At 41.6% G+C, this 26,187-nt stretch overlaps 1 protein-coding gene across 3 annotated transcripts; it reads left to right on the forward strand.

Annotated features, from left to right (window-relative positions):
- Positions 1-816: 816 nt before the first annotated feature.
- LOC143148845 (uncharacterized) lies at positions 817-25,347 on the forward strand. 3 transcript variants are annotated; one of them, XM_076315593.1, is made up of 8 exons: positions 817-969; positions 6,664-6,944; positions 9,310-9,662; positions 14,787-14,889; positions 14,975-15,060; positions 17,424-17,528; positions 21,075-23,812; positions 24,157-24,280. In XM_076315593.1, exons 3-8 carry the CDS (start codon positions 9,638-9,640, stop codon positions 24,160-24,162), a joined length of 3,063 nt encoding a protein of 1,020 aa, XP_076171708.1. In that variant the 5' UTR covers positions 817-969; positions 6,664-6,944; positions 9,310-9,637; the 3' UTR covers positions 24,163-24,280. The 3 variants fall into 3 exon arrangements, with proteins under 3 accessions (XP_076171708.1, XP_076171706.1, XP_076171707.1); XM_076315591.1 differs by having other exon boundaries at positions 21,075-25,347; XM_076315592.1 differs by lacking the exon at positions 6,664-6,944 and having other exon boundaries at positions 21,075-25,347.
- The last annotated feature ends 840 nt before the right edge of the window (positions 25,348-26,187 follow it).

Here is a 26,187-nt window from a genome sequence, read left to right on the forward strand (position 1 = left end):
ACAACTTGGTACTTTTTTTACATAGTTTATCAATTATTAATCGATACGTATCGATCTGTATCACTAGATCAGTTTAATTATAATAGAGCCCTATTTACTTTAATAGACAATATTTCAAATTTATTGCTTCCGTTATTGATTTGCGATCGATCGTAAATTCAATCGGCGTCGCGAACAAAATTCGCGTCGCGTCGTTTTTTTTACATTCTTTATCTAGTATTAATCGATACGTATCGATCGGTATTTCTGAATTGCATTACAATTTTGCATAAGATGCTTCGAGTTCATATATCGTTTAATGACAATACGATCGAATTTACTTTAATAAACGTGTTTAAAATTTATTACTTTGGTTAGCGGCTCGCGATCGAAAATGTAGCGCTAGTGTCGTATCGCTCGTGTACGTGACGCCGCGCGGCGCTAGGGGTCGTCCATTTGCGCCGGGGAAGTCAAAAGGATAACACTTATCAAAAGATTCGACAGGCTCCAGAAATCTGCGATCATCGACATGTGAGTCTTTTACCTATTGATATTTAATAGCACTTAATTGGTATTACTACTCTCTTTTGATTTCTATCCCCGCATTACCTAATATTAACATACTTTTGATCGAAAATTTAATCGGCGTCGCGGACAAAATTCACTGCTTGGCGCCTCTTTTACATTCTTTATCTAATATTAATCGATACGTATCGTTCTGTATTTTTCAATTACATTACAATTTCGCGCACGATACTTCGAGTTCATATATTGTTTAATTATAATACGGTCTAATTTACTTCAATAAACGAGTTTAAAATTTATTATTTCGGTTAGCGGCTCGCAATTGAAGTTGTGGCGTTCGTGTCGCGTCGCTCGTGTACGTGACGCCGCGTGGCGCTAGGGGTCGTCCATTTACCCCGGAGAACTCAAAAGGATAACACCTACCAAAAGATTCAACAGGCTCGAGAAATCTGCAATCATCGACATGTGAGTCTTTTACTTATTGATATTTAATAGCTCTTAATCGGTATTACTACTGTCGTTTGTTTTCTATCCGCGCATTACCCAATATTGATATAATTTTGATCACAAATTCAATCGGCGTCGCGAACAAAATTCCGAGCTTGGCGCCTCTTTTACACTCTTTATCTAGTATTAATCGATACGTATCGTTCTATATTTCTCAATTACATTATAATTTCGCGCACGATATTTCGAGTTCATATATTGTTTAATCATAATACGGTCTAATTTACTTGAATAAACGTGTTTAAAATTTATTGCTTCGGTTAGTGGCGTGCGATCGAAATTGTGGCGCTAATGTCGCGTTGCTCGTATACCCAACTACCGGCTTACTTTCAATTCTTACCGCTTGTAGCGTTATAATCTTATTTTATTCTGAGTCGATAACGTTGGATGTTACAATCTTATTTTATTATGAGAGCATAGCGTTGGATAAGTAAAAAACATTGTCTACGTATCTCATCTCTGATATTTATTCTACACTCCGTCTAGATGTCTATTGTATATGTCATTTGTGACGTTTATTTTATATTTGATCTGTGATCCATATATTAGAAGAAAGTATTGCAGTACTACCTTGTTGATATTTCGTATAGATGGCAGCACGTGGTATCGGTAGCCCTAAGTTAGCGGGAAATGTAAAACTTTATACGCAACAGTTGTCTTTCTCTCGCGAATTAATGCATCTGCATATATATATTCTAAACTATACTTATAAAATTACGATCTCTTCGAACTAACGTGTTTCGATTAATTACGTGCAATTTCTTATCGTCGATAAGAATGGTTTAATACAAAGTTGTGAACGATAATTTAAATTAATAAATTTATGCGCGATAAAATAATTGTACTCGTAATTTTATTTTTTTTTTTCGTAATTCGTCTTATAACTATTTTCGTGTAACTCCTTCCTCTTATTTTGTACATTTGATGTCACAAATTGTCGTTGACAGCTTTATGCGAATTTTCATTGTACTCTGTTTCGAATTGTGGGAGACAAAGACCTTAGCGGTGGCAATTCCACCAAAGACAGAGCAAATTGCGTTAACAGTTCTACAGATGTTATCGATCAATGTGAGTCGATAGAGTCCAGATGCCCTAATAACAGAGTTTCCTCTGAATTTCATTTCCTGGCGTGTGCACGATTTTCTCATCGTTTAGGCGATAAGCATTGCGCAAGCACTTCCCGGCATTGAAGTCTCTCGAATAGAATTCTAGGGTTCGATGCGTTCTTACAGTGACACGAGTAATACTCGCGGAAACAATTAATTCACCGATTTTTGGACGAGATTTTAACAACTTTGCCAATTTGCTTCTAAAATTTCAAAATATTCGATTCTGTATTTTATTTCACGAAGTCCTGATCTTGATTTTGAGTTGTGTATTCTGAGAAAGAAAAGTGAAGTTAAGAAGAAATGGAATTGTATCGCTATATTTTTTTAGAAATTTTCTTTAAATTTTGGACGAAAGAAAGACGATAAATGTGTCCGGAGTAGCACGACGTTATTTCAAAGAATATATCGGTATAGATTCTGTTGTAATCGACGAAGAATCTGTCGTGGAACCATTGTGATCTGGAACATCGAAATGACAAAAACAACTTTCACCCTCCGTCGGTAGACGTCGATTTTCGTTTTGGCCTCGTTCCAACCTGGAGGTCGTGTTAGCATCACAAGAAAGACTAGTCAGCGACCTTTCTCAATAAGAATTCAATAATGGCCGAACAGTGGTTCTCTCTAATTCTTCATGCATCGTTTCACACTTTTTTCATTCATCGAAAATAGCAGGTTACACTCTAATCTCCGCTAGTTAGATTCATCGATAAGTCTCACCTGGCAAACCTTGTTTCGTTTCACTGACGATGGATATTACATTTTCTTCGAACATTTATTCAATACTTACGAATGAATTTATATTTTTACCACTAGAAAAATATTCCAATGAAATTTTGCTTTCTTCCGAGTATATTCTATTATTTTTCATAATTATCTAAGAATTGTATTCGCTGGTAGAATTTATTTTCTTCTACCGATGATTTTCATATTCTTCATTTATTCGGTGTCACGAAAGAAACTTTTCTTTTCATTCTCGCCAGAAAAAATATTCAAATGAAATTTTATCAGTCTCTCGCGATTGCACGGAAGTTGTGCGATCCAGATTCATTTTATCGATGATTGAATATTCTTTGAAAGTTTACTCGGTACTCACGAAACTTTTATTTTCATTCCTGCAAGAAAAATAAAGTGAAATTTTAATTTTCGTGAATACACGAACGATAATATAATCACGCATGGTTTTATGCGACTCACGTGTCTACGAGTGTTCTTTTCCGCGAGATTCTCTATGGAGAACAAGGAAAGAGGCTGCCCACGAACCTCGTTTACCATTTTACTCGGTACTCACGAACGAAACTTTTATATTCATTCTTGCAAGAAAAATAAAGTAAAATTGTAATTTTCGTGAATACACAAACGATAATAATGAAATGACGCGTGGTTGTATGTGAGTCACGTGTCCACGATCGTTCTTTTCCGCGAGATTCTCTACGGGGGACAAGGGAAGAGGCTACCCACGAACCTCGTTTACCATTTTCCAGCTTTGGTAAGCGTTACGTGATGCCGGTCAGCGTGTACCACTCGTATTTCTCACGTAACTGGATGCTGCGTCGGACGTACGAGGCGCGTAGCTCATCCTTTCGCCGGTTCTCATCGGCGAATCGCCGCGATTTACGACAAAGTCAGCACCGCCGGTTGCTTTCACGCAGAAAACGGTACCGTTCCCGCGGACCGACCTAACCGAATGGAATGCCCAGCGAAATGTTCATCGATGTCCCTTGCATCAGCCACGATGCACCGTGAACTCGGTTGCAGCCGCTTCGCACGAAAGTAAAAGTTTCCACGAACTTAACCGAACTGCTTAACCGATTTCGTTCAATTCGAAATTTCGATTTCCTCGACGTCGAGCATCGATCGCGATCGATAACGAATCGTAACGTTTCGATACAGCTCCATCGTGGAACCATGCGTCTCGTAAAATCGAACGAGAATTCTAAACGTACGTGTTCTCCGTTGAATCGAAGCGAAACATTTCCATTATAGTCTTTAGTAAAACATAATTTCTGCAACGATGTGCGAAATAATACCAGCGTAGGTTAGAGGCAAATTGATATTGCGCAACGACGATCGTACGGGTCGTTGGAGTATTCGCGGTGAGAAAAGTGTGAACATAATAATTATATTCTCAGACACGATGGAACAGAATAGTCGCGTCACCGAATATTCCACAACGATCTTTAAATTAGAAATAATCCGTAATAGGTTGTTCTTCGTGACGGTTTAAATGTATCGATAACGCTCGAAAGTCCGTAATAAAACTATTCGATTCCGACTTGCGAAATATGTTACGTGTGTTTTATCGCAATGAAAGTACATTGTGCAAGAATATAGTTCGATTTGCTCCAATGACGCACGAATTTCGTTGCACGATCGAAACCTCCGCGGTTAACGATAATTCTCGCGAGTCGGGCAGGAAACGATTGCCTTTTTTTTTTACCGTAAAGGAAAGAAACGATTGTCAACTGTTGTCGCGAGCTTAACGAATTGGAACTCGTCCAAGAATCGATCGTCCCAATGAACCGGAATCGCGAGTCGAACCGATTACGCAGAAACGCAGAAAGCGAGAATGAATATTATAAAGAGTCTGGCCGGTCAATTAGACCGATAAAGACGCTTTCACCCGATTTAATTAGGGTTCAGTTTTGACGATATTTGCGGTAAGCTCGATTACGTAAATTCGTTTACGTTTTCGCCTCTACCCTACACCTTTTATAATGACACGGACGATCATCAAATTATCCGCTGCGCGTTGACTTCGTCCCTACGTTAAATGTTCGCCTGAAACGGGACGTGTTCGTGTATCCTGTAATCTGCTAATTGAGCGTTCGAGCGAACCTTTGGTTCGGTTATTACGAGACCCGCACGATCCCAGATGAGCGCATTTTATTCGAGGCGGCCTATCTCGCCAAGTCGATCGAACGATTAGCTTTTATTACGCGAACGTTACATCGTTTCGAGGGAAATTATTGTTGGACGATTGTCCTTGGACGTGCGATTAGTTACAGTTCTCTGGAAGATGAATTGTACCGTCCTTGGACAAGTCCAGAGTTATTCTAACGTAAGAGAACGCGTTTTATCTGGCGCGATCTATCGCGCAAAGTAAATTGAACAAGTGGATTTATTCCGCGAAAGAGACGATTGTTTTGAGAGAAATTGTTGTTAGGTAATTGTCCTTGGATTGCGCAACGCCGTGGTATATTCTTTGGAAAGTCTTTGGTCGAGATCGGAGTCGTTCTATCATAGGAGAGTAGGTACGTTTTAACGTACAACAAGACTCGGTTACTTTCCTTATCTTTATCGTATCGTAGAACAGTTTTGAAAATTGTCTTGGGAAATATAGTTTCGGAAAATTGTATATACTACCTTGTATCCAATCGGTACATATTTTATTAAAGTAAACTCGAGAGCGCAATCTTTGAATATTCTTGGAGAGTAATCGTACTCGAAATTAATAATTTTTGAAATATATCGGTTGATGGAGGCATGGAATTTGTTTTTGCAATTTTAGAATCTTTCTTAAATTATATTAAAAATTCATCTTCGACGAACGTTTCCATCGACAACTAAGTTATTATTTTCTCGCACCGGACGAAAAATGCAAGCGAATTGTGAAATTGTTCGTTCTACGCGCAATTAAATTATCCGTTATCTGTACGTTCGTAATTACGCGTATTTGTAACGCGTGCGCGTAAACATTCCGATGGTGCATTGTCTCGGAGTTATTCTTCGCTGGTGGCTCCTTCAACCGGGTTGATAAACGATGTCCTGCGTGACCAGCATCATCCTTGAGCCTTTTTCCTCCTTACACGTGTTCCGTGAGTCGTTATTTTCCAGTCGAATCGCTCCTTTCGCTTCCAACGATACGATTTTCACTTTTCATTTCTGTCCTTTTCGATATTTCGATCGTCTTCGTCCAGCCGGTCGATCCTCGTACCTGTAAATGGCAACTTTGAACCGTTACAGTAGTGCAGAGGTAATTTCACGTTACGCAAAGAAGCAATTCGATCGCTCGAGACGAGTCATTCGATGACAATTCGAAACCTATTCCTGTACGTAGTGAATTATTCGGATACGATGCACGAACGGTGTTAGTGTCCGGGTAAAAGAAATCCATGCGAATGGTAAGAGTCACCGTCAAAGTGGATGCACCCAATTAAGAGCAGACCGGTGATCGTATTGGTCGCTCGATGCAGAAGTGCAAGTCAGTCCCCAAGAAAGGAGTTTCGCGATCGAACTAGCCAATGGACACATCGTGTATCTGAAAAGAGAAGATAGAGACGAAGAAGAGATAGAATATTTATTAAGAGGAATAATAAACGACGATATAGAATTAACCCTTGCGCTATTCAGATATTTTCCGAGCGAAGAATTACCAAGAAGGGAACTATAACATTCTTTTCTTTCTATGTACAAACTCACCGTATTCGATAATAATAAACGACAATAGGAAATTAATCGTTGCAACGTTAAGTTAATTTTTCGAACCAAGAATAATCAACGGGGATATTTTAAATATTTAACATTCTCTTCTCGTATGTTTCAGTTGAGCGTGTTCGAAGATGATTGTATTTTTCAAAATATTAACGACCAATGGAAGAAATACTATTAAACACGCAAAGTAAAACACATGGTGGACATAACGTAGCACCCTATCGATAGTGGAAGGGTCAAGTAAATACAACGGAGAGCAGAGTCGTGGTTCTCGAAGAAAAGAATGAAAAAAAAAAGAATGGACTACGTCGTGGAACGGAACGACAAGAAGATGGAGGCGAGAGAATATAAACAGAACAAGAAGAGAGGATGAAAGTCGAAAAAAGGAGAAAGGTAAGGCACGTGTGCAGAACGGAGGCAATGTCATCGAACTTACATAATGTGTTCTCTTTCTTCAATTACACGTACCGGTGTATCAATACAGTGTACATTTAGGTCGGACATACCGGTATTCCGAGAGACCTTTGCACCTCTGACGGATATGGAAGATGGAAATGATGCCGGAGGACACACCGGTTCTGCCGTGGCTGTCCTACGTACGCAAGGAGGATGTAGGACGTTTGCTTTCGATGCAAAACGCAGTCGGCTCGATGAAGTTATTTTCGATATTATTGTCTTGTCTCTTATGCTAATAGAGCGCCGAGCGTAGAACCGACTCGGAACTCCTTTCTCGTACACGTGGGAGATATGCATCGAAACGATCGATTTTTCCCCTCCTCCTCGCCATTCGGCGCCCCAAACCATCTCGGAATATTCTAATTTGACATTTTTCTACATTTTCAACGTTTCCGGTTCTCCAAGTTTTCGGTTCCTAACACTTTTCTTCGACCTCTCTCAACTCTTCGTTTTCCAAGTTCTCCGATTCAACTCTTCCTAAAATTTTCCAATTATTTCGAATTAGCAAGGATCCTCGCGATCTCTACAATGTTCCAATTCGCCGGTACATCGAACATCCGATCCGAAAGTACCACCGATCTCGAGATCACTTTCCGCTCCATTAAACACCTCTTGCAGGTTACCATCTATTTTCTCATTTTCCCAACCGGTCGATCGGTAACGGATATCAAAAATGTAATTAATCGGAAACAAATCGATGAACTGTATTTTTTGTAAGTTTCTCGTCATCTCTTCGATAAACGATCGGATCATCGATTCCTTGGTACGCGTGAATACTTGAAGGAATATTTAAAATTTTCGTGAACGTCAATTCTTGTCTTCGTCGATGGTTCGATTTCGCGATTTCGTAAATTCAGGGTCGTTTTTCGACCACACCGACGACGTTACAAGAGTCTCGCGAATTCTTGACGGTATGCACCAGTCGATCGTGCCGAGTGGCATCGTGTTTGCGCACAATAAATGTCAGATCGGTCGCAACGATCGTGGGACGCGTCGAAGCGTGCGTTACGCCCGTTTCGGCGCGTAGATCTTTATTTTGCAAGTCCCTCGATCGAAGATAATTCTACCAGAGGCACGTTTACACGTGGACGCAGGAGGATGTGAAAGAGATTGAAAGGAAATCGATGCCGATGCACGCAATAGTGCTCCATTAACCATGCTCGATATGTTGCTACGAGGTGGCCGACGCTTCGCGTTTATCGGTCTGCTCTACTTTCCATTTTAATTGCAAGCATCGGGACTTTCTGATGGAATTTGATACCTGGAAACCTGCGCCGAACGGCGACACGGACTATAAATGGAAAGACAGTGTCTACAAACGATGCAGGTGGTGTTTGCGAGTCGTTGCCTTCGGTTATGTATCCAAAGAGATCTTGTCGCACGAATAGATTCAATATTTATCGTTGTTGCATCGTTCAAAGGATATACCATGCGTCTCTGAACGAAAGAACCGTAGATTTGCTTTTCGAGCAAACGAGTTTCTTCTTTTAATCGCACGTACGACCATCGTTGAGATTATTCATCGAACCTACGATGAGTAGGTTGACGACGATCGCATCATTTGTGATCGAGGATGAAGTCACTTGTATCGATTCTTCGTCAGAAGGTTGGATACGATGTTTGGTAACAATTTTCATTATTCGATCTTCGACGCGAGTTTTCTTCGAACGAATGTTCTAAATAATGATAATCGCTACAGTAGAGGTGATATTTGATCTGGATCATGGAAAATAGGATTGGTCGTCTACTTTTCTTTCAAATTAAACGAACCAGAACCGTATTGGTTGTACCAGCTATTATAGGTACGGATTACTGTATTTGACCAAGGTCTGGGTTAGGTTGGATAATACTACTCAATTAGGGATCAAAGACAGCATCTAATTCTACTTATTTTCAAAAACGCCAAGGTGGAATATCTCACGGGCGATATTTTTCTAAAAATTACCGACTTTCTAATATCTTTCACAGTAAGACTTAGTCGCGTTTGAAAATCAAAGAAAAGCCTTAATTCTACTTATTTTCAAAAACACAAAAGCTGGAATATCTCACAGGCAATATTTTTTTAAAAATCACCGACTTTGTAACATCGTTCCGCAATAAGAATCAATCGCGTTTGAAAATCAAAGAAAGGCTCTAATTCTATTTATTTTCAAAAACGCAAAAGCTGTAATATCTCACGGGCAATATTTTTTTAAAAATTACCGACTTTGTAACACCTTCTACAGTAAGAATCAATCGCGTTTGAAAATCAAAGATAACTCCAGTGGTGTTAAAAACTCGACTGATAAAAAATCATTTGCAGGGAAAGGAGAAATAATCGAAGGAAAGCGGTCCGAGCGCCATGAAAGGACATCCATCTAACTCGTCGGAGAGATAGCGCCGAATTTCCACGGAGGCGCGGTCGAGATTCCATCTCGGAGGGATGACTCGCTTGTTCGCGGGCAGGTGAGAGGTGGAAAGCGAAAAGAAAGGTAAGAGGGACCCGTGTGATCCCTTCCAACGGGTCGAAGAGGCCGAGAAGAAGACTCTCGGTAGGTGATCGTCGAGTCTCGCAGTGCATCGGCTGCTCCACGGTGGGCGGACGTTCGGCGTCGTACAGCTCCTCGGGTACTCATGCAACGTGCAACAAAATGCCGATCAGCCTCCGTACACTGTGTAAGTGCTCGATTTTCACGCGAATCGAATTTCGCGCCTCGAGGTCGCCGCGGCGCACCGTGTTCACCGGCTTTCGTGAATCAGATTACGGTACGCGATCAGCTCCGCCTCCGCGACAGGTAAAACCTGACCATCCGTTGTCCGAATCCCAAAGACGTATACCGGACCGTGTACACCGCGTGTTACCCATCGTCGATAGACCTTATTGTATATCGTATCGTTCGTACGCACCGTAACCTTCTACCTTGCGACGTTCCTCGACGTACGAAGAACTTTTTAATTTATATTCGGGACCGAGTCGCCACGGTGCTACCAGGTAACGAATATCCTATCCGATACCGGATCTTGTGCATTGTTTCGCGACGATTCGCGCTAGAGAAAATGTAGACACGCGTTAACGGTCGTAAGGAACTTTAATTGCGATTGCAAAGTGTCGCCACGCGAGAAACTCGATACGTTCGATGGTAATTTATCGTACTCGAATGGCGCTTCTTTTTCTTTTCTTTTTTTTTTTTTTGAGGTCGAATCGTTCGAATTGTTATGCGGATGTATAGTTCTAATTGTCATTAGAGGGAGTTTCGCGGGGGGAACTTCAAGGTTCCGAGGTAACGGATATAGTATTTGGATTTTCATATTTTGTAACGAGCTTCGAAGATTGTTCATGCAGCGGTAAACATATTTTCCGGATGTTGTGCACTTTTCGCGATCATTTTCAAAGATGCTGCGATCGTCGAAATTATTTATGTAGATTTAAGCAGTTTTAATTGCTTTAGTGTTGTACACAACGTGGGAAAGTTGAATGTTGTTCTTAAGTAATAAACATTCTCGTGTATAATTTTGTGAAGATCTATGAATATAAAGTGTGCCGTAGAAGTTGCAGATGCAGTTCAGATTTAAGGAGTGTTGATTGCTATTTTAAAGTGCCCATGCGTGTGGAAAACGTTGGCGTACGTCGAAGGTAACGAATATTGAAAAATGATATCGCGTTTATGCATCGTATCGATGCACGTGTGCGTATATATACACACACGTGTGTATACATATCGTGAAATATCTACAAATCGTGTAGATTTATTACGGGGAACGATCGAATCTGGGAAATGTTTATGTTACTTCGGTGTTCGAAAAATCGAGAAACAATCGATTTGATTGTGTGGATAGAATGTGGGAGTGACTTATTGCATTATGTACAGTCAATGCAGAAGCGGTCGCATTTGTTTTGAACTAGATTTGCGTAATAATCTTTTCAATTCACGAGCAATTGTTTCGCTCGTCCAAAGGTTTCCAAATTGAAAATAAATCGATTAATCTCCTTTAAAGTGATGAATTTCTATCTCTTCGAAAGATTTATTCAACTATCGTCAATGTTTCTATCAGATTCGAAAGTAATTATTTTATTTAGAAAAATTCTGTTTCGCACGAAACGAATTCAAAATGCATCAATATTATTCGAAAGTAAAATTTTGAAACAATTCTCTCCGCACTCTGGTGGATGATTTCGCTCGATAAAAAATATTCTCTAGGAACAAATCGATGCAATTAGAACACCGTACGCTAGAAGATTAACGTAGTCACGTACGAGGTAGAATTTTACAATATTGGGCGTTTCCAATCGTGTTTCTTGTATGTACACTCGATGGAAGTGAAATCTTCATGATTCATAAATGCACGGGTCGCCGCGGGAACATGCAAATATATTCTCACGACTGTATTCGGAGCACAATGCGGTTCTGTTACGACTGTACAAATGGGAGAGCAATTCAATTGATCGGAAGTAACACAGAGAGATAAGTGGAATAGAACGCGCAATATAGGGACACCGAAGTCTTTGCACTTGAATCTTTTTACGCGTACTTAGAGCGAATTGTTCAAAATCGTGATTCATGCACAGGGTGTGTCGCGTAAACGGGGGCGGCTCGTGCCTCCAAAAAATAAAATAAAAACGCCGGAGTAAAGGATCGAATAGCACAGAAAGGTGTACACCGCTCCACAGCCTCGCGTATTTCACAAGCGCATCGATGCATCCGCGAACTGCAATTGCATTTCTTCTTCTCGACGAAAGGTTCGAAAATTTCACATTCCTCGTCGATAAATTTCAATCACGATCGTAACGAGCGAAATATTAATCTTTACTGGGAAGAATTACGCAAATTCCTTGCGAAACCGTATTATGACGTAAATTTTTTTTTTTTTCTTAAAGTTTCGTATCGAAGAATTTTAAATATCAACGCTTTCGTAGTAGCGTTTGAAAAGAAACGCGATCGAAGTAATTTTTAAGGAACTAGTTTCGCGGTTACGGTAATTCGAAAGTCTTGGTTCAGGGGATTACTTAAAACGTTACACAAAGTACCGTAAAGTGCCTAATCTTGCGTTCGAGATGACACGGGAGGAGCGCAACGACTGCGGCTTCGTATTAATTTCGTTTCTTTCGTATTTTTTTCTTGCACAATCCACGGCTTCGTAAAATCTCCGCCTCTGTTTCGACACCGGGATGCTATTAAAACTAATTCATATTTACCGACATCGGATTGCGTTAACTGGAAACGTTAAATTTCCGTTGTGACGCGTTTGCTCCTGACGCGTTCCGTAAGTTAACGCAAGCGACGTCTTATTTTAGATGAGAGAAAATTGTTCGATGTTGAAATTCGTCGACTAGGCAACACGCTGTTAGGTTACAACGTGTACCCGATGTTACACAGCATCGTTATTTCCATTCGTTTACTCTTCGGGAACATTGACGGTATTATCCAGTGACATATTCGCGCGATCACGCATCTCTAATTTTAGAGATCGCGGTTGAAGCACTCTGCAATAAGAAAGGAAAAGTAGTTCTCTTTAAAAAAGAAAGAACAGTTAACTTTTATCCTTTATTGCTCGGTCCAAGTTATCCTTTTCCTTCGAAACGGTACCTTGGAACTATGGAAACGCGTATTTCCATGGTAGCAATTATTTCGAAATTTTTATTAGAAAAATGCGCGAAATCAACAAAATCTGAAACTAAATTCACAGTAGATTGCGAACGATAGAGTTCTTCGATAATATGTTACATTGTAAACTTTCGAAGTAACGTGTCGTTGCGCTTATCTTAAATAACGATAATTGAACAGGTGTATTGATGAAAAATAACACTTAGATAAATTTATAAACGAAAGATGAAGTGATTCTGGATCAACGACAGGATATTCAAATAATTTTCAATCGACGGGATATATTTAAATAGCTCCGGGCAACGCTTTCTCACGTGTGACCCAATTAAAAACTATAGCGCTCCTGATGTCATTGGGAATGCAAGATAACGGGATCACGTGTGTGGGAGGGGCGATGATTATCGATCCGGGATCTGAGTTGTAGAAATTCCAGGGATCAATTCATCCGTTCGAATAATATTAGCGATCCCGCGCATTGTTTCTACCGCAGTTGGTATCGTTACTGACATTAAAAAGATGTACCGAGAAAGGTCACGAAGGTTTCTATAGCCACGATGGAAACCAACGAATACCTTAGCTCGTGAAAGACCAGCTCGTTTTCTTTTCCGCGTTAAAAGTCATTCGTTTAACGTTTTCTGTTTAATTAGAGTTGTTTCGTGTTGCGTGGCGCCGTTTCTCGCACGTCCCACTTGATTAGACAATTAATTTGTTACGAGAAAGAAACCGATGCAGAAAAAGGTTAGAGGATATTTCTTGCACGATCGGGAACGATGGGTCCGGGCATTTTTTCAAATAACGAGACAAGTTTCCGTTGTTCTTCGATTTACAATTTCTCAATTCTTCGATTCTTCTATTTTATAATTTTTTTTATAAATTTTCTAATTCCCCGATCGTCTCAATTGATAGTGAATTTCTCAATCGTCTAATTTTCTTCTTTACGAAACGCAGAGGTGATCGATTTTCCAACCGAGTCTCCTCTTCTTCTTTCATCGTATCTCTCCGTTATGAATGAACATTCGTCCGATTGAATCTTCCAATTTCATCGTGCGAGTGTACAGAGAGAGGATCACGATCGTAGAGTAATGACGCGCGAACGAGTTAACAAATCCGTACGGTCGTACATCCATTAACGCTTCATCTTCAATGAACAATTCGCGTTTGACGCTTTATCGATTCATTTCGTTTCTGAATGGAGCACCTCTAATCGTGTAGAACACGTCCTGGTGGGCAAAACAATGCTCTCACGATCCGGTTACAGGCATCCATCAAGTTCGAAAGCGGATTACTTCGCATTCGCCTCGTGACTCGTCTCGAAACCGTAAAACATCAATTGCGCTCGATTTCGGAAGGAGCCTCGGTGTACCGCGAAACAAACGCTAACCGCTTATTGATTAATGGCAACGAAGAAACTCGAACGAGTTTAAACGGTTCAACCGGGTGCAAAGTATTCATTAACACGTTCATTCGATGACGCGCTTTCGCCGGTGGCGAGTTCGCGGTGCTAATCGTTGACGTGGATCGTGATGACTAAACCGCAGGTTAGAAATCCTCGGGGTCGTTTCATTTTTGCAACCGTATCTTCTTCGACTCTGCTTGAAAATTAAATGCACGAAGATAGAGCGTACAGAAGTCGAGAGAACGAGAAATTCCAAACGTGACGAAATCGAGAGGCGTCCAGAGAATCGGTATTACGGAAATAGGAAATTGGAAAGTTACAAATTTGGAAGCTTCGGAATTTGGAAAATTGGGAAATTGGGCAAGAGAAAGTTTTTGCATCTTTCTACGTGGGCTTTTTTCTGACTGGAACGTTGAAAAGTTATAAAATTAGAAATTTGGGAAAGTGGACAATGAGAGAACTTTAAATCGGTCTACGTGGGCTTTTCTTCTGAATGGAATGTTAAGAAGTTGGAAGATTAGAAATTTGGAAAATTGGAGGTATAAATACCGAGAAAGTTGTACATTTTCCGAAACAGTAAAGTATTTCAAATAGTTTTCCAACCTTGAAAGTTGTAAAATGAAAGAATTGAGAAACGAAGGGAGCAAACGACAAAAAGATTGTACATTTCCCGAGGAAGTCGCTTTAAATACTTTCCTCCGAGAAAAGTATGAGGCAACGTATCGTGGGTACTCGACAATTATGTTTTTAAATATTCACTGGTGCAATACCTTTCCAGCTTAGGCACTCCTTTTTGCGCAGGTCTCGTGACGCTGGTCTTGTGTAATATTCACGGCAGTCTTGAACATGAAATTCCAAGGAGGAGCTTCCTGTCGCGAAGAGCGATCGACGGTACCAGAGGGAGGTACGATTATTTTCAAACATATTTATTCACGCGTAGAACAAACGATCCCCGTTACCGAGTAACGTTCGTCGAACGTCGATTTCAGGAAGTACTTCGATCCGGAAGAAGAAGGGGCCTTCGACAGTTATGGATCTGCCGGTGGCCAGTACGATCCTTACGAAGAGAGAACAGGTAAATCGAGAAGATTTCATTCCAGTATTTTTCTCGAAACAATTCAACCGGACGAATGTTTGGAATGACTCGATCACGAGTTTCTAAATTCTTCGGGCCTCTGAATACGATCCTCTCGATAACGATTCCAGCAACAACGTCATTCGTCGCCCGATCGATCGATAAAAACCAATCTACGAATTTACGATCGAACGCGAAACACCGTGCGTCGTAAAAATCCTTTCTCCGTTGACTTTTACACGAAGGATGATTAATTTTCATTTCGAACAATCGCGTCAACCGGTAGAAATGGTGTCAACGCGCCGGTTAATTACAGAAAAATGCAGACCTCGATCGTTAGCATACTGCTTATTTGTGCATTTTCATTATTCGTTTTCACGCAATCTCGTAGATTTAACCGATGATAACAGATTCATCTTGGATAATCGCGTCAGCCGTTAAAAATGGTGTCAAGCATTTTTCTAACGGTGATAAATTCTTGTTTTCTCGTTTTTTTTTTTTTTTTTCTTTTAACGAAGCTTCTCTTCTCCGGATTATCGATCGCGGAGAAACAAATTTCTATACGACGATTAGCATACTGTGCATCCTCCGCTTCGTTCAACGACATTCTCCCCGACGATTTCCCTCGTTTTCGTCGTTCTATTCTTCGTCTTATCGTGGACAGTCTCCGCTCAGATTAATATCAACGTTTCCTGCCAACGATCCTCGTACTCGGTACACAACAGTTCATTTACCGTGATTGTTCGCTTCTTTCCTATTAATAAAATATGACGATCGGTGACATTATCCAACGTGGATGATTATCGCGATTTTCGATCGTCTCGAAGACGTTCGATCTCACCGAATCGATCCGTTCTCGTCGAAAGGGAAGGAAGATCGTATCTTCGAATCGATGCTTGAGTTTTTATCGAGAGGACACACGAGGTACCTATACTTTCGTTCGATTGACGCGATGTCCGATGAACGAAGACGAGATCGTTAAGACACGAGGACGTATCATCGAGTGGCGTGAAAGGCGATAGGCTACAACAAACGTGGGGGGAAGAAAAAAAAAAAAAGAAGTCTTGGCATAGGTCACGTGAAGCGTCTTGCAAATTACCAGGCGCATAGTCGTGGAATCACGTGCGAGCGGTTCGAGTACTGTAAACACCGAAGCGCACTGTTAAATGTCACAGACACACGAGATTATCTCAACGTAGTACTTTTTACGACCTTGGTACACGAGTACTTTTAATTCGATTGAGAAATCGCGATAACCGAGAAACCTTCCACAAATCCATTCGAACTCGAAACTCGTGACAATAGAATTCGTTCAATCGGTATACAGAGGCAACGTGCGTAACAAATTTAGAATTTAGAAAACGGAGACGTAGGTACGCGCAAAGAATGTAGAATCGACCGAATTAGAACACGGAGAGGTGCGCATGAATAATATGGAGTTTATCGAATTGGAATACGGAGTGACAGGTACGCGTAAAAAATATATGGGATCGAATTGGAATACAGAGACTCGCGCTCCAAGAGTACGGAATTTATTGAATTGGAATACGTAAATTGATTTTTACTAGAAGAGTATTTCCTTCGGAATGGATAACAACTTGCGCGACAAAAATGATTCGGTCTGCTTATTCGGGGCAAAAATAAATAAATAAAATTCCGACAACCGTGATTCGATGTTTTTGGACAGAATTAATTCCCGGCTCGTTTGTAAGCAGCGATCACGTAATAACGGGTACAATTCAGGTTGCACAACCTTGAGTCGATATAATAACACGGTTTATTTGCATTTCAAAGTTCAATGAAATACTAACCGTCATTGGTTGATATTTATTTAACATCTTTAATGTCATAAGACACGAACTACGTGTTAGGTACTTAACATTTTCTAGAACCGATCGCTAACAGGCTACTATTAGCACCCAGTGTAGTTTCGTACCCATGGTCCACAACCTTTATGGGCGATAAATTCTATTTAAACAATGTAACATTTTACAACCCTTGTTTCTTGCTCGTTTGTTTAATCGTTGGTAAAGATAGATTCGTGATACGAATATCGCCGCATTGAACGTTTTTGGTCATTTATTTAACCATCGATGTGCACAGACTCGTAACAAAAATATTGGTAGAATAGTTTCTCGTTGGGTACTGCTTACGTTAAGTGACGCTTACCTGGGAGAGCAATTGTTTGGATCAGTTTGTCAAGGTCTACCAGACCTGTTCATTTGTACATTTACAAACGACACGATGAAAGTCCAACGAGCTCGTGGAATCTCGGTTAATAAATCCTTCGAATCGGCTACCGTTTCAGACAGATCTGAATAATGATCAACATTAACGTGAAAATAAACGTTCCGCTGTTTCAGACTTCTCGGATATAAGGAGGAACGTGCCTGGTGAGCCGGGCGTTGATTATCCTGCGTACACGACGTTGCCGCAGACAGGATTCACGTGCGAAGGACGTTCCCGAGGTGAATGAGATTCAAATGAATCACTGTCGTGTACCTTTATCCCCGATTTCACCGACGGGCACATGGCGGTATCTCTTTTGGAACGAAATTCCATCGACTCCGTGTCTCCTGCACGACGATGGAGAAGTTAATGCCACAACTTTAGGATTAGGCAACCCGTCAGGCGGTTTTCAAACGACTGACCGGTTGTCTCTTGGATCGGTTAGAGACTAACGTCGAACCAGAGATGGGTAGAATTTTATTCGAACGAAAGATAATTTATTAAAGTCCGTTCCATCGCACGGTTGAATTTTGTTCACGATGAAATATTACACCGCGCGATTAAAATTCTAATCTTCGTTCGATCACTGTGAAATATTACGTTTCGTAATTAGAATTCCAAATTTTCACTCGATCACTCTGATGTGTCACATTCAAGAAATGCAATTCGAGTTTCTTCGTTTTTCTTCGTCACTCGAAACTTTCATCTGGATGTAAATTTTTCCCATCTCCGAACCGAACCACTTAATGCCACATTACCATTCTTCGTGCGTTACACAAAATGAAAAATAGGAAATGATTTTACGGTACAAAAAAACGTTATATTATAATATACATGTAATATAATGTTAAACGATCGTTACTTTTGAAAATTACCAAATTGAGTTTGGTATACCGGTTAAAAAACTAAAGCAATTATATTCTTGCTCAATCTTTTCCAAACGGTACAAATCAAATCAAATCTTGTCTTTTTCTAATGGACTAAATTATTAACGTTTCCTCGATAAAACCATTTTGCGACATTCGACCGTTTTCGAAATCTCGTTCGTCGACCAATTGGACACGGTGTCGCGCGATTTTGATTAACAATGCATTCGCAAACATGTTTTAACGAGGAGAAGCGGTACGAATGTTTCGTAGGTGTAAGTGTGGCTTAATGTGGCATAGCTGAGCGCATCGGGACGCGCCCTAAGGCATGTTAGATGAAAGTGCTGGAACTCTGGAGGGAATTGATGCGAGAGCGGATGAAAATGCTGCGTGTGCATATTAATCCGGCGATGGTTTATCGGTCACCCTATAGTAAATACCATCCCATGTGGAGTTGCCGCGCGGAGTTATTGCCGTAGGATTTTTCGTGTCGCGGTAATAACTTAAACGATGAAACTGCGATGGTTTTAACCCTCTGTTGCATAATGTGACCGATCGGAGAGCTGGATAAAAAAAATGATAAAGTTCGTCGAGGAAATGTTATCAGGCTTGGTAGTCAGCGTGTTCGACCGTTTCTCCTTCGAATCGAGTATTAATTTATTCCAACGTACACCGAAAAATAATTCCTTTCCGCGATCGTTAAAAACAAAGTTCCCGCAAAAAAATGGTTAGACACCGTGGCGGCGCCAGTTTCAAATCTTTCTCGTTCATTTATTCGTGATCCACCTCGGCTTTCCCTCGTTCCAGCGGAGCTAAAAAGACGAATGCCTGGAACCACTGGCGAGCCGCTGCACACTCATGATTAATTGCATCTCATTTCTACAAACTGGTTCCCACTTGGAACTTCTATTCGAACGTAAAAAGAAGTTACTGATATTTACCGACGTCCATTATCCATCGGTTTGTATAATTCCGATAGGACGACTGGTCGGTCGTGCAAACACGTCGAAGACAAGTGAACGATCTAACCGGTCTATGGATGAGACGGCGAACGTTGAACAATGCGTAAGAATTTCAATCTCAGGATGGTAATCGACAGTGATGGTGGAGTTTCCTCTTGGAGTTCCCCCTCTTCGGTCACACGACTCGTTCTTTCTTCGATTTTTCATCGATCCTCTCCGCGTTTCGTAACAGCTTCGACCAGTTTCGCGTCGCTACGGTGGCTGGCTGCGCAAGAGAGTCCCCCGATTTCAAAAATTTCACGCGCAAAAAGGTTTCAAGAATCGTAAAAGTAAAATCGAACCGGATCCTACCATCGGCGCGCCGCTCCACATCGATCCCTCGTTTGGTACCCGTACTTTTTTCACCTTTAGTATCGGTGTCAAGGATGATTCACACGCACACAGACGGGGCCCATGGGTGGCACGTGTGGCCCCGTGACGTCTACCTGCTGCATTTTCTTCGGTTTCGCAATAGGTCACCGTTCCAGCCACCAACGGGGCTCTCCCTTCGGCAACGTGAAACTCCATTGGAAAAAAATCCACGCGAAAATCCACCGCGCGGTTTTCACTCTCGAGGACGTCCAACTCAAGACCCGTGTTTACGATTTCCGTGTCTCGTGAACGTCTAGCGTGTCCCTCGTTGCGGAAACCTCGAGTTTTCTCGGATATTACGGCCCGTTCCGCGCAACGGTAGCAATTCTGTCGGTGTTAATTACGATTACGTCGCAGTGAACCGAATGGATGATGTTGTTTAGTAGTTGCATCGCGTCGAGATCGTATTCCCATTGAAGAAAGTTCAGTCGACGGTCGTTTATTATGGTTTCTTTATTGAGCAACGCGCTGATAATGTTGTACACTTGTAGAACGATGTAGCTTGGGAAGTAGCTGAATGTCGGCGAAAGTGACCCAACAATGAGATAAAGGCCAAACGTAGAGTCTGAACGGTTTCAACGCTATTCGGGAAGCTTGGACACTGCTGGAACGAACATTGTAAACGGTTTAAACGGTGAAGTTTCCACTCGATGGTAATCGAGTCTCCGTGGTTGATTTCTTTTCGCAGAGGAAATTTATATCTTCTCGAGGAGGTCCGTAAAATGCTGGCGGTTCCTAGCAGGAAATCATTTTTGACAGTGATAAAATTTCTAATATCTTTTCTCAGGGAACTCGAGTAAATTTTTGCGACTCATTTCGTTACGTAAGATGAAACATTTGCTGCAAATATTGTTGGTCAGTTCTACGAGTCGTTAAAATTTGTTCAATTTAGAAAGGTTGAACTTTCGTTTACCATTTTTAACGTGCACGGAATGTCGAGTTTTCGTTTTATTATCGAAGCTATTATTGAAATTTCTTGTTCCATTTCTAATGGAAACATCGATCTTTGCGTTCGAGCTATCTGTATTCGCGTTAATGCACTCCGTCCGATTTCTATTCGGCCGTCTGTGGCCGATCTCTAAGAGAGCGATTCGATTAAAATTACCAAGTATCTTGCTACGAGCGTGTCGTGAAACGTTCTCGATGGACACCGAAGAATCCTTTGTATCGCTCGATCGAGCTCGCGGAAGAAATCGCGGTATTAGATAATCGGGAAAGAGAAAGATATATCGTACGAATATAGAAGCAGCGCGGCATGATCGTTACGTAAGCCGTATCAAACGTAAACATTGGTCGTGTCGCGATTATTCCAAATTGAAAAAACGAGTCTGATCATTAGGGGCGGCTATTCCAGTTGCAGGAATGCGTGGTAAACGCTGTAACTCGATTTACAAGGGCATTTTGATTCGAGGAATCGAGTAACGACAGTGTTTATCGGAATTCGTCCAGAACTAACAATTCGTGGAATTTGATTTCATATAACTTGCGAAATGTATACCGTCCGGTTCGAAGGAAACGCGTAATTTATTGTCTCGACTTTCCCCAGGTTACTACGGAGACGAGGTGGCAGGATGCCAAGTGTTCCACGTGTGCCACGATGTGCTGGTTTCCTCGTTCCTCTGTCCCATAGGCTCGATCTTCAGCCAGAAGCTACTGACCTGCGACTGGTGGACGAAAGTGGACTGTTCCTCCAGCGAGAAGTACATCGGTGTGAATCGCAACAGCTATCAGCAGGACGACGACGAGATGATACGGAACGCCTACGCTATGATCAGTCTCCAGTCGGGAACAGACGTGACCAAGGACGGTTTGGTGGATCCTGACAGGACTGGGAGCGTGGTGGACTATCAACGTGGGACAGGGAGAATGCCCGATTACACTCCCGTGGATTCAACAGGGAACGACCTGAGGAGCAACTTCGAGGACTATTCCAGACCCGTCGTCCGCGATTTCCTGCCACCCTATCAGTTCAAGGAGAGGAAACCGGACACCGATCGAAGTTACCAGGAAAGATTCTATCCTCAGGAGAAATCGCGTTCTCCTTACCAGGATTCGCCGATCATACGCGTGCAGAAGGTGAACGATCGTGGCCAAGCGGATCAACAGAGGACCAGAGACTTCCAAGGCAGCTATCGAAGACCCAACGAGTTTGGCGATCAGTTTCAGCCTTCTTACGCACCCACGGTGCCTACAGTCACCACCACCACTAGGAGGTTCTACTCACCCACGGTGCCTACAACCTTCAGACCATCCACGTTAGCCTACAACAATCTGGACCAAGTCTTGGACAGCTCGGACTACTTCTTCTCTCACAGTGGGACCAAGAGTTACGTCACTCCTCCGACCAGGGTATTCCCCAACGATGACGAGAGTCGTGGATCCTACGAGCAAACTCCGAAGAAGACCACCTATACTCCGAGAAAGGTGAACAGGGAGGAATATACTCAGCCGGAGAGTTACGAGGATGATTACGGAGACGCGAACAGCGAAGAAGAGAGGAACGATAGGCCTCGAGAGAGATTCCAGGTAAGAGTTGCCGAAGATCTACGATTTAATCGGACCAACGTGGAAAACGATAGGGATTCTTCGTTCGATGAAGCTTACCGAGGATTCCAGGATAAAGAAAGCGTGGACGACATCGAAACGAGGGATAGTATCGGACTGGGTCACGCGTTACGCCAACCGTTTAGGGGTATCTCGGTCCAGGAACAGAATCCTGTGAACGAAAGAGCCAAAGGTGGGGAATTCGATTCGGTGGTCGACGAGTCCATTAGATCGAACACTTCCGCGCATTCCTCCCATATTTACGAAGGAAAAGTTAGGGTAGATTATCAGTACATCTTGGGTAGATCAGAATCTACAGCTTCTGTTGGCCCTAGAGAAGAGGAGACGACCGAACAATACCAAAGAGATGATCAAAGACGTTCAGAGACTTTTGTACCGTCAACGACTCCTTCCTTCATCGAGAGTACTATAAGAGCTAGCACGATCGACTCGAGTATCAATCGCGACGAAGCGACTATCAAGTCCTCGGCGACTAACGTTTCGAGTAATTTGAAAAGTAATTTCACAGACGATGGTACAGAATCGTGGAAGGGAACTGGTGCTACAGATAAAATGGACACTGGGTTGCACGCGTTCAGACCTCCTGAAATTCTGAATCCTCCGGAAACAACTCGCAGCAAGTTCCAGATAAAGGTGCCAGACCTGTCTGAAGTGTCTAGTCTGTTGGTTCGTTACTCGACTATCGACGACGAACCTTCTCCAGGGACAAGGACTACGGAGCTACCAAGGTTCCAGAACACCTACTCCGATGACTACGTTGATCAACCAACTGCCTACGACGAGACCATAGGAGTCACCAGTAACTACGATTCTAGCTCTCGCTATCGTTCCACGACAGAGGCCAAATCTCTGATATCTTCCACTGGTCCGTGGTTTTCTCCTTCTTCTTCTGGTGATTTGATACCTGAAATTTCTAGAGATGTCTCACCACCCGTCAACTACAATGACTTCAGTGCCTCTGAATCGAAACTCCAATTTACCCCTAAAAATAAAACCGAAGAGAAGGTTGTTAACGATTATAATAACGGACAGTTCAATGTTAGAGACACTGTTCCAGGTCTCGGTTCTAAGGTACCTTGTTCGGAGCAAAGTGGAAACGCTTGCAACGCGTCTTCCACAAAGGAGGATTCAGGTTCCACGTTGACTACTTTGGTTCAGACCAGGTTGGAAAAGACGAAGGCAACCACGGTGTCTTCTTCGCATTCTATTGGAAGCACAGTTGGCGAAACTGCGACACAGAGGCTGAGGACCATCGAGATTGAACCTTTGGAGTCAATTTCGAAACCTCTATCGCACAGAAGCGTGGACACACCGAGTGGAAAGTTAGAGGTAACCGATGACAAAGGGGATCCCGTTGAAACCTCGACAGTGAACGCTTTGCTCAGATCGATCAAATCGGAGACTTTGAAACACATAGAGGAATCAATTGATCGGAACAATTCTCCCTATCAGGTAACCTTGACAGTGAACAAGGACGAGGGATTGGTGCCTACCGATTTGATCGGCAAACTGATCTCTCACCAGGGCAAGGAGAGTTCGTCGTTCAGCGACAAACTCGACGAGTTGGAGATAATTAAATCCGTGGAACCAGAGATTGAGACCACGACGGACCTGCAAACTACTACTGTCAACAATTTGGACATCAAGGATCGGTCGAACGTTGATGACAATTTCACCGTTCTAGAGTCACCCGACTCGAAGAAGCGAAATTTCACCACGGTGAGTCTCCTTCAGTTGATGTCCGAGTTGCTGAGACTGGACCGGGCTCCTCGTCCCTTCTCCCTAGATACTCATAGACCAGAACCGAGGACACAGCCTCTATGGGTCAAAACGATCGCCAAAGATTTAAACTTCAGCATGCAGCTCGAAGACTCAACCAAATCTCAAGAGAGTTCCACGGAGTCTGTTGCCAAGACTCACCTGCCATTGTTGAAGGAGCAGATTCTGGGTCGGTTGATGGAGAACTTCGGTGAACCTATTTACAGCTCAACCAGACAGCCCGTTTTCGATCTTCCTAAAGAAGACAGGTCCCTCGATTTTCAAACAGGTCTTCCTCTCAACAGGTCTGACAGAAACGACGATTCGATTGGCAGCAAGACGACCGTTAAAGAGTTTTCTAAACCGAGTACCAGGGTGATCTCAACGACTACAACGACACCTACGCCAAGGACCACTCCGACGACAGAACCTGCGAAGACTGTCGTGAAAACCGAGTTCGTACCGTCGATTGGATTCTCTCTGGACACGAACGAGGGACGCGAGGAATACGTAGAGGCTGTTCTAGGTGGTTTGATCGAACCTGAGTCTGCAGAGAGCGAGAAAAAGGAGACAATTGTTTCGAGCAATGTCGAGGAACCAGCTAAGAACGAAACCTCAGTGAAAGTTTAGGATACGAATGATTGTCTAGAGAAAGATCGACCGGTGGGCTTAGTTTTAGAACGAAATCTGTGATGTCGTGCTGTTTTATGCTTCAGACTTCTGCGACTGTCCATTCTTTCCTTTCGTGTTTAATTGCGCAGTATATTCGGTTAGATGATTTATGTGCACGTTTAAGAAGATTGTTGGAACAGAAAATGGGACACTATATACATTTTTTCATGTTCGATGGTAAACGATAGAGAATGGAAATTAATGTTTCTTTGAGTTAGAATAGTCTCGCATTAAGAAACGGTAATAAAACGAAAAAAATGAGTATTAAGTAATTTGAGTATATTAACGACGTTCTTCAACTTAAACGTATATAAAGAATGTGAAGTTATTTTCCGTCCTTCGTTAACAATTTACTAATAAACTGTTACCAGAACGTAATCATCGTGTTACGTATTTAGAGAGCCAGGGAGAAATTTCCAACTGTAATTCAAAGCATTAACACATAGTATGTAGAGTACATATAAAGTTTCTATAAATTTGTGATAGAGTTAATTAAAATACGGTTGCACTGTATGTAACATATACACGTATACAGTATAATAATTAAACAGACGTTAATAGAACAGGTAATTGATCCTTAAAGGCATGTTTATACAAAGGTATCACTCTTTACTACTTTAATCAGGTAGTGTTTCACTAATTTTATTCCTACCAATGACAAGGAACAGGGTTTCGACATAAGAGCTGAAAGCAATGGATTCGTAGTTGTGTGTGTATACTTAAACGTATGTACGCGTGTGCAAGAGGGAATAGCGATTATGTAATTACGAAAATGTACCTTATGTAACCCAATACATTACGATGTTTTAAATATACTTATTCGTTGTAAAAAAAAAAAAAGTTAATTCATCAATGTCAATGATTTAGAAGATGTTCCGAATAATTGATACAATATTAATTTTTTGCTTGATTGCTTGGCTGTTTAAATTTACTCAACTCGTTACCAAAGCATTAATTTACTAAAATTTAAGTCAACGATTTTAATCAAGCGTATTATTAACAATTTTTTAAAAAAGAAATACGTATCCTGGAACACTTTTTGTATTCCTATTCCATTCGCGAAATCCTGTTTATTTGCCATGACAACATCGACGCACCGGTTCTCGCAAACGCCAGACACGTTTAATCGATTCAAAGTGTAAAATACGAGGTTAAAATACGCGCAACCAAAATCAATTGGTGAATTTCAAAAGTTGAATAGAATTCGGATAAACGAGTACACACGTACCCAAGTATTTACGGCTTTATAAGTAAGTGTACAGTGAAAGTCCTACAACGAAGGAATGATTCGCATCGCAAAGTGTTGAGTAAACATTTTCTCTAAACATTGAGATTTTAACACTCGGAGATTATTTTAAGAACGTGGAGTAAAATATATAAATTCGGTGAAATATGTCCGAATCGGAGAGCGAAATCTCGCAAGACTTGAATACCGAACACGACGAAGATAAAGTCGATGATGACACAGACACACCCAGTGCAAAACCTTCCATTCTAAATATGGATCACCGGTATAAAAATATTTTTCATTATGCTACTTAAACGAACATATATACAGAATATTCTGATCGACAAATGCATATATTTCGAGAACAAATACGAGAAGTACTTTACTCTACGAAAAGTCGTTACTATCGAAGCAATAATATTCTAAAAGTTTTTTA

This window comes from Ptiloglossa arizonensis, chromosome 7, assembly GCF_051014685.1.
Source record: "Ptiloglossa arizonensis isolate GNS036 chromosome 7, iyPtiAriz1_principal, whole genome shotgun sequence".
Lineage (NCBI taxonomy): Eukaryota > Metazoa > Arthropoda > Insecta > Hymenoptera > Colletidae > Ptiloglossa > Ptiloglossa arizonensis.

What these genes read in the sequence shown, in the direction of transcription:
- LOC143148845 (XM_076315591.1), top strand. Translation starts at nt 9,638, where the DNA reads ATGCCGATCAGCCTCCGTACACTGT. An exon ending in TCCTTACGAAGAGAGAACAG is followed by an intron (nt 15,061 to 17,423) that starts GTAAATCGAGAA and finishes CCGCTGTTTCAG; the next exon opens with ACTTCTCGGATATAAGGAGG. An exon ending in GTGCGAAGGACGTTCCCGAG is followed by an intron (nt 17,529 to 21,074) that starts GTGAATGAGATT and finishes GACTTTCCCCAG; the next exon opens with GTTACTACGGAGACGAGGTG.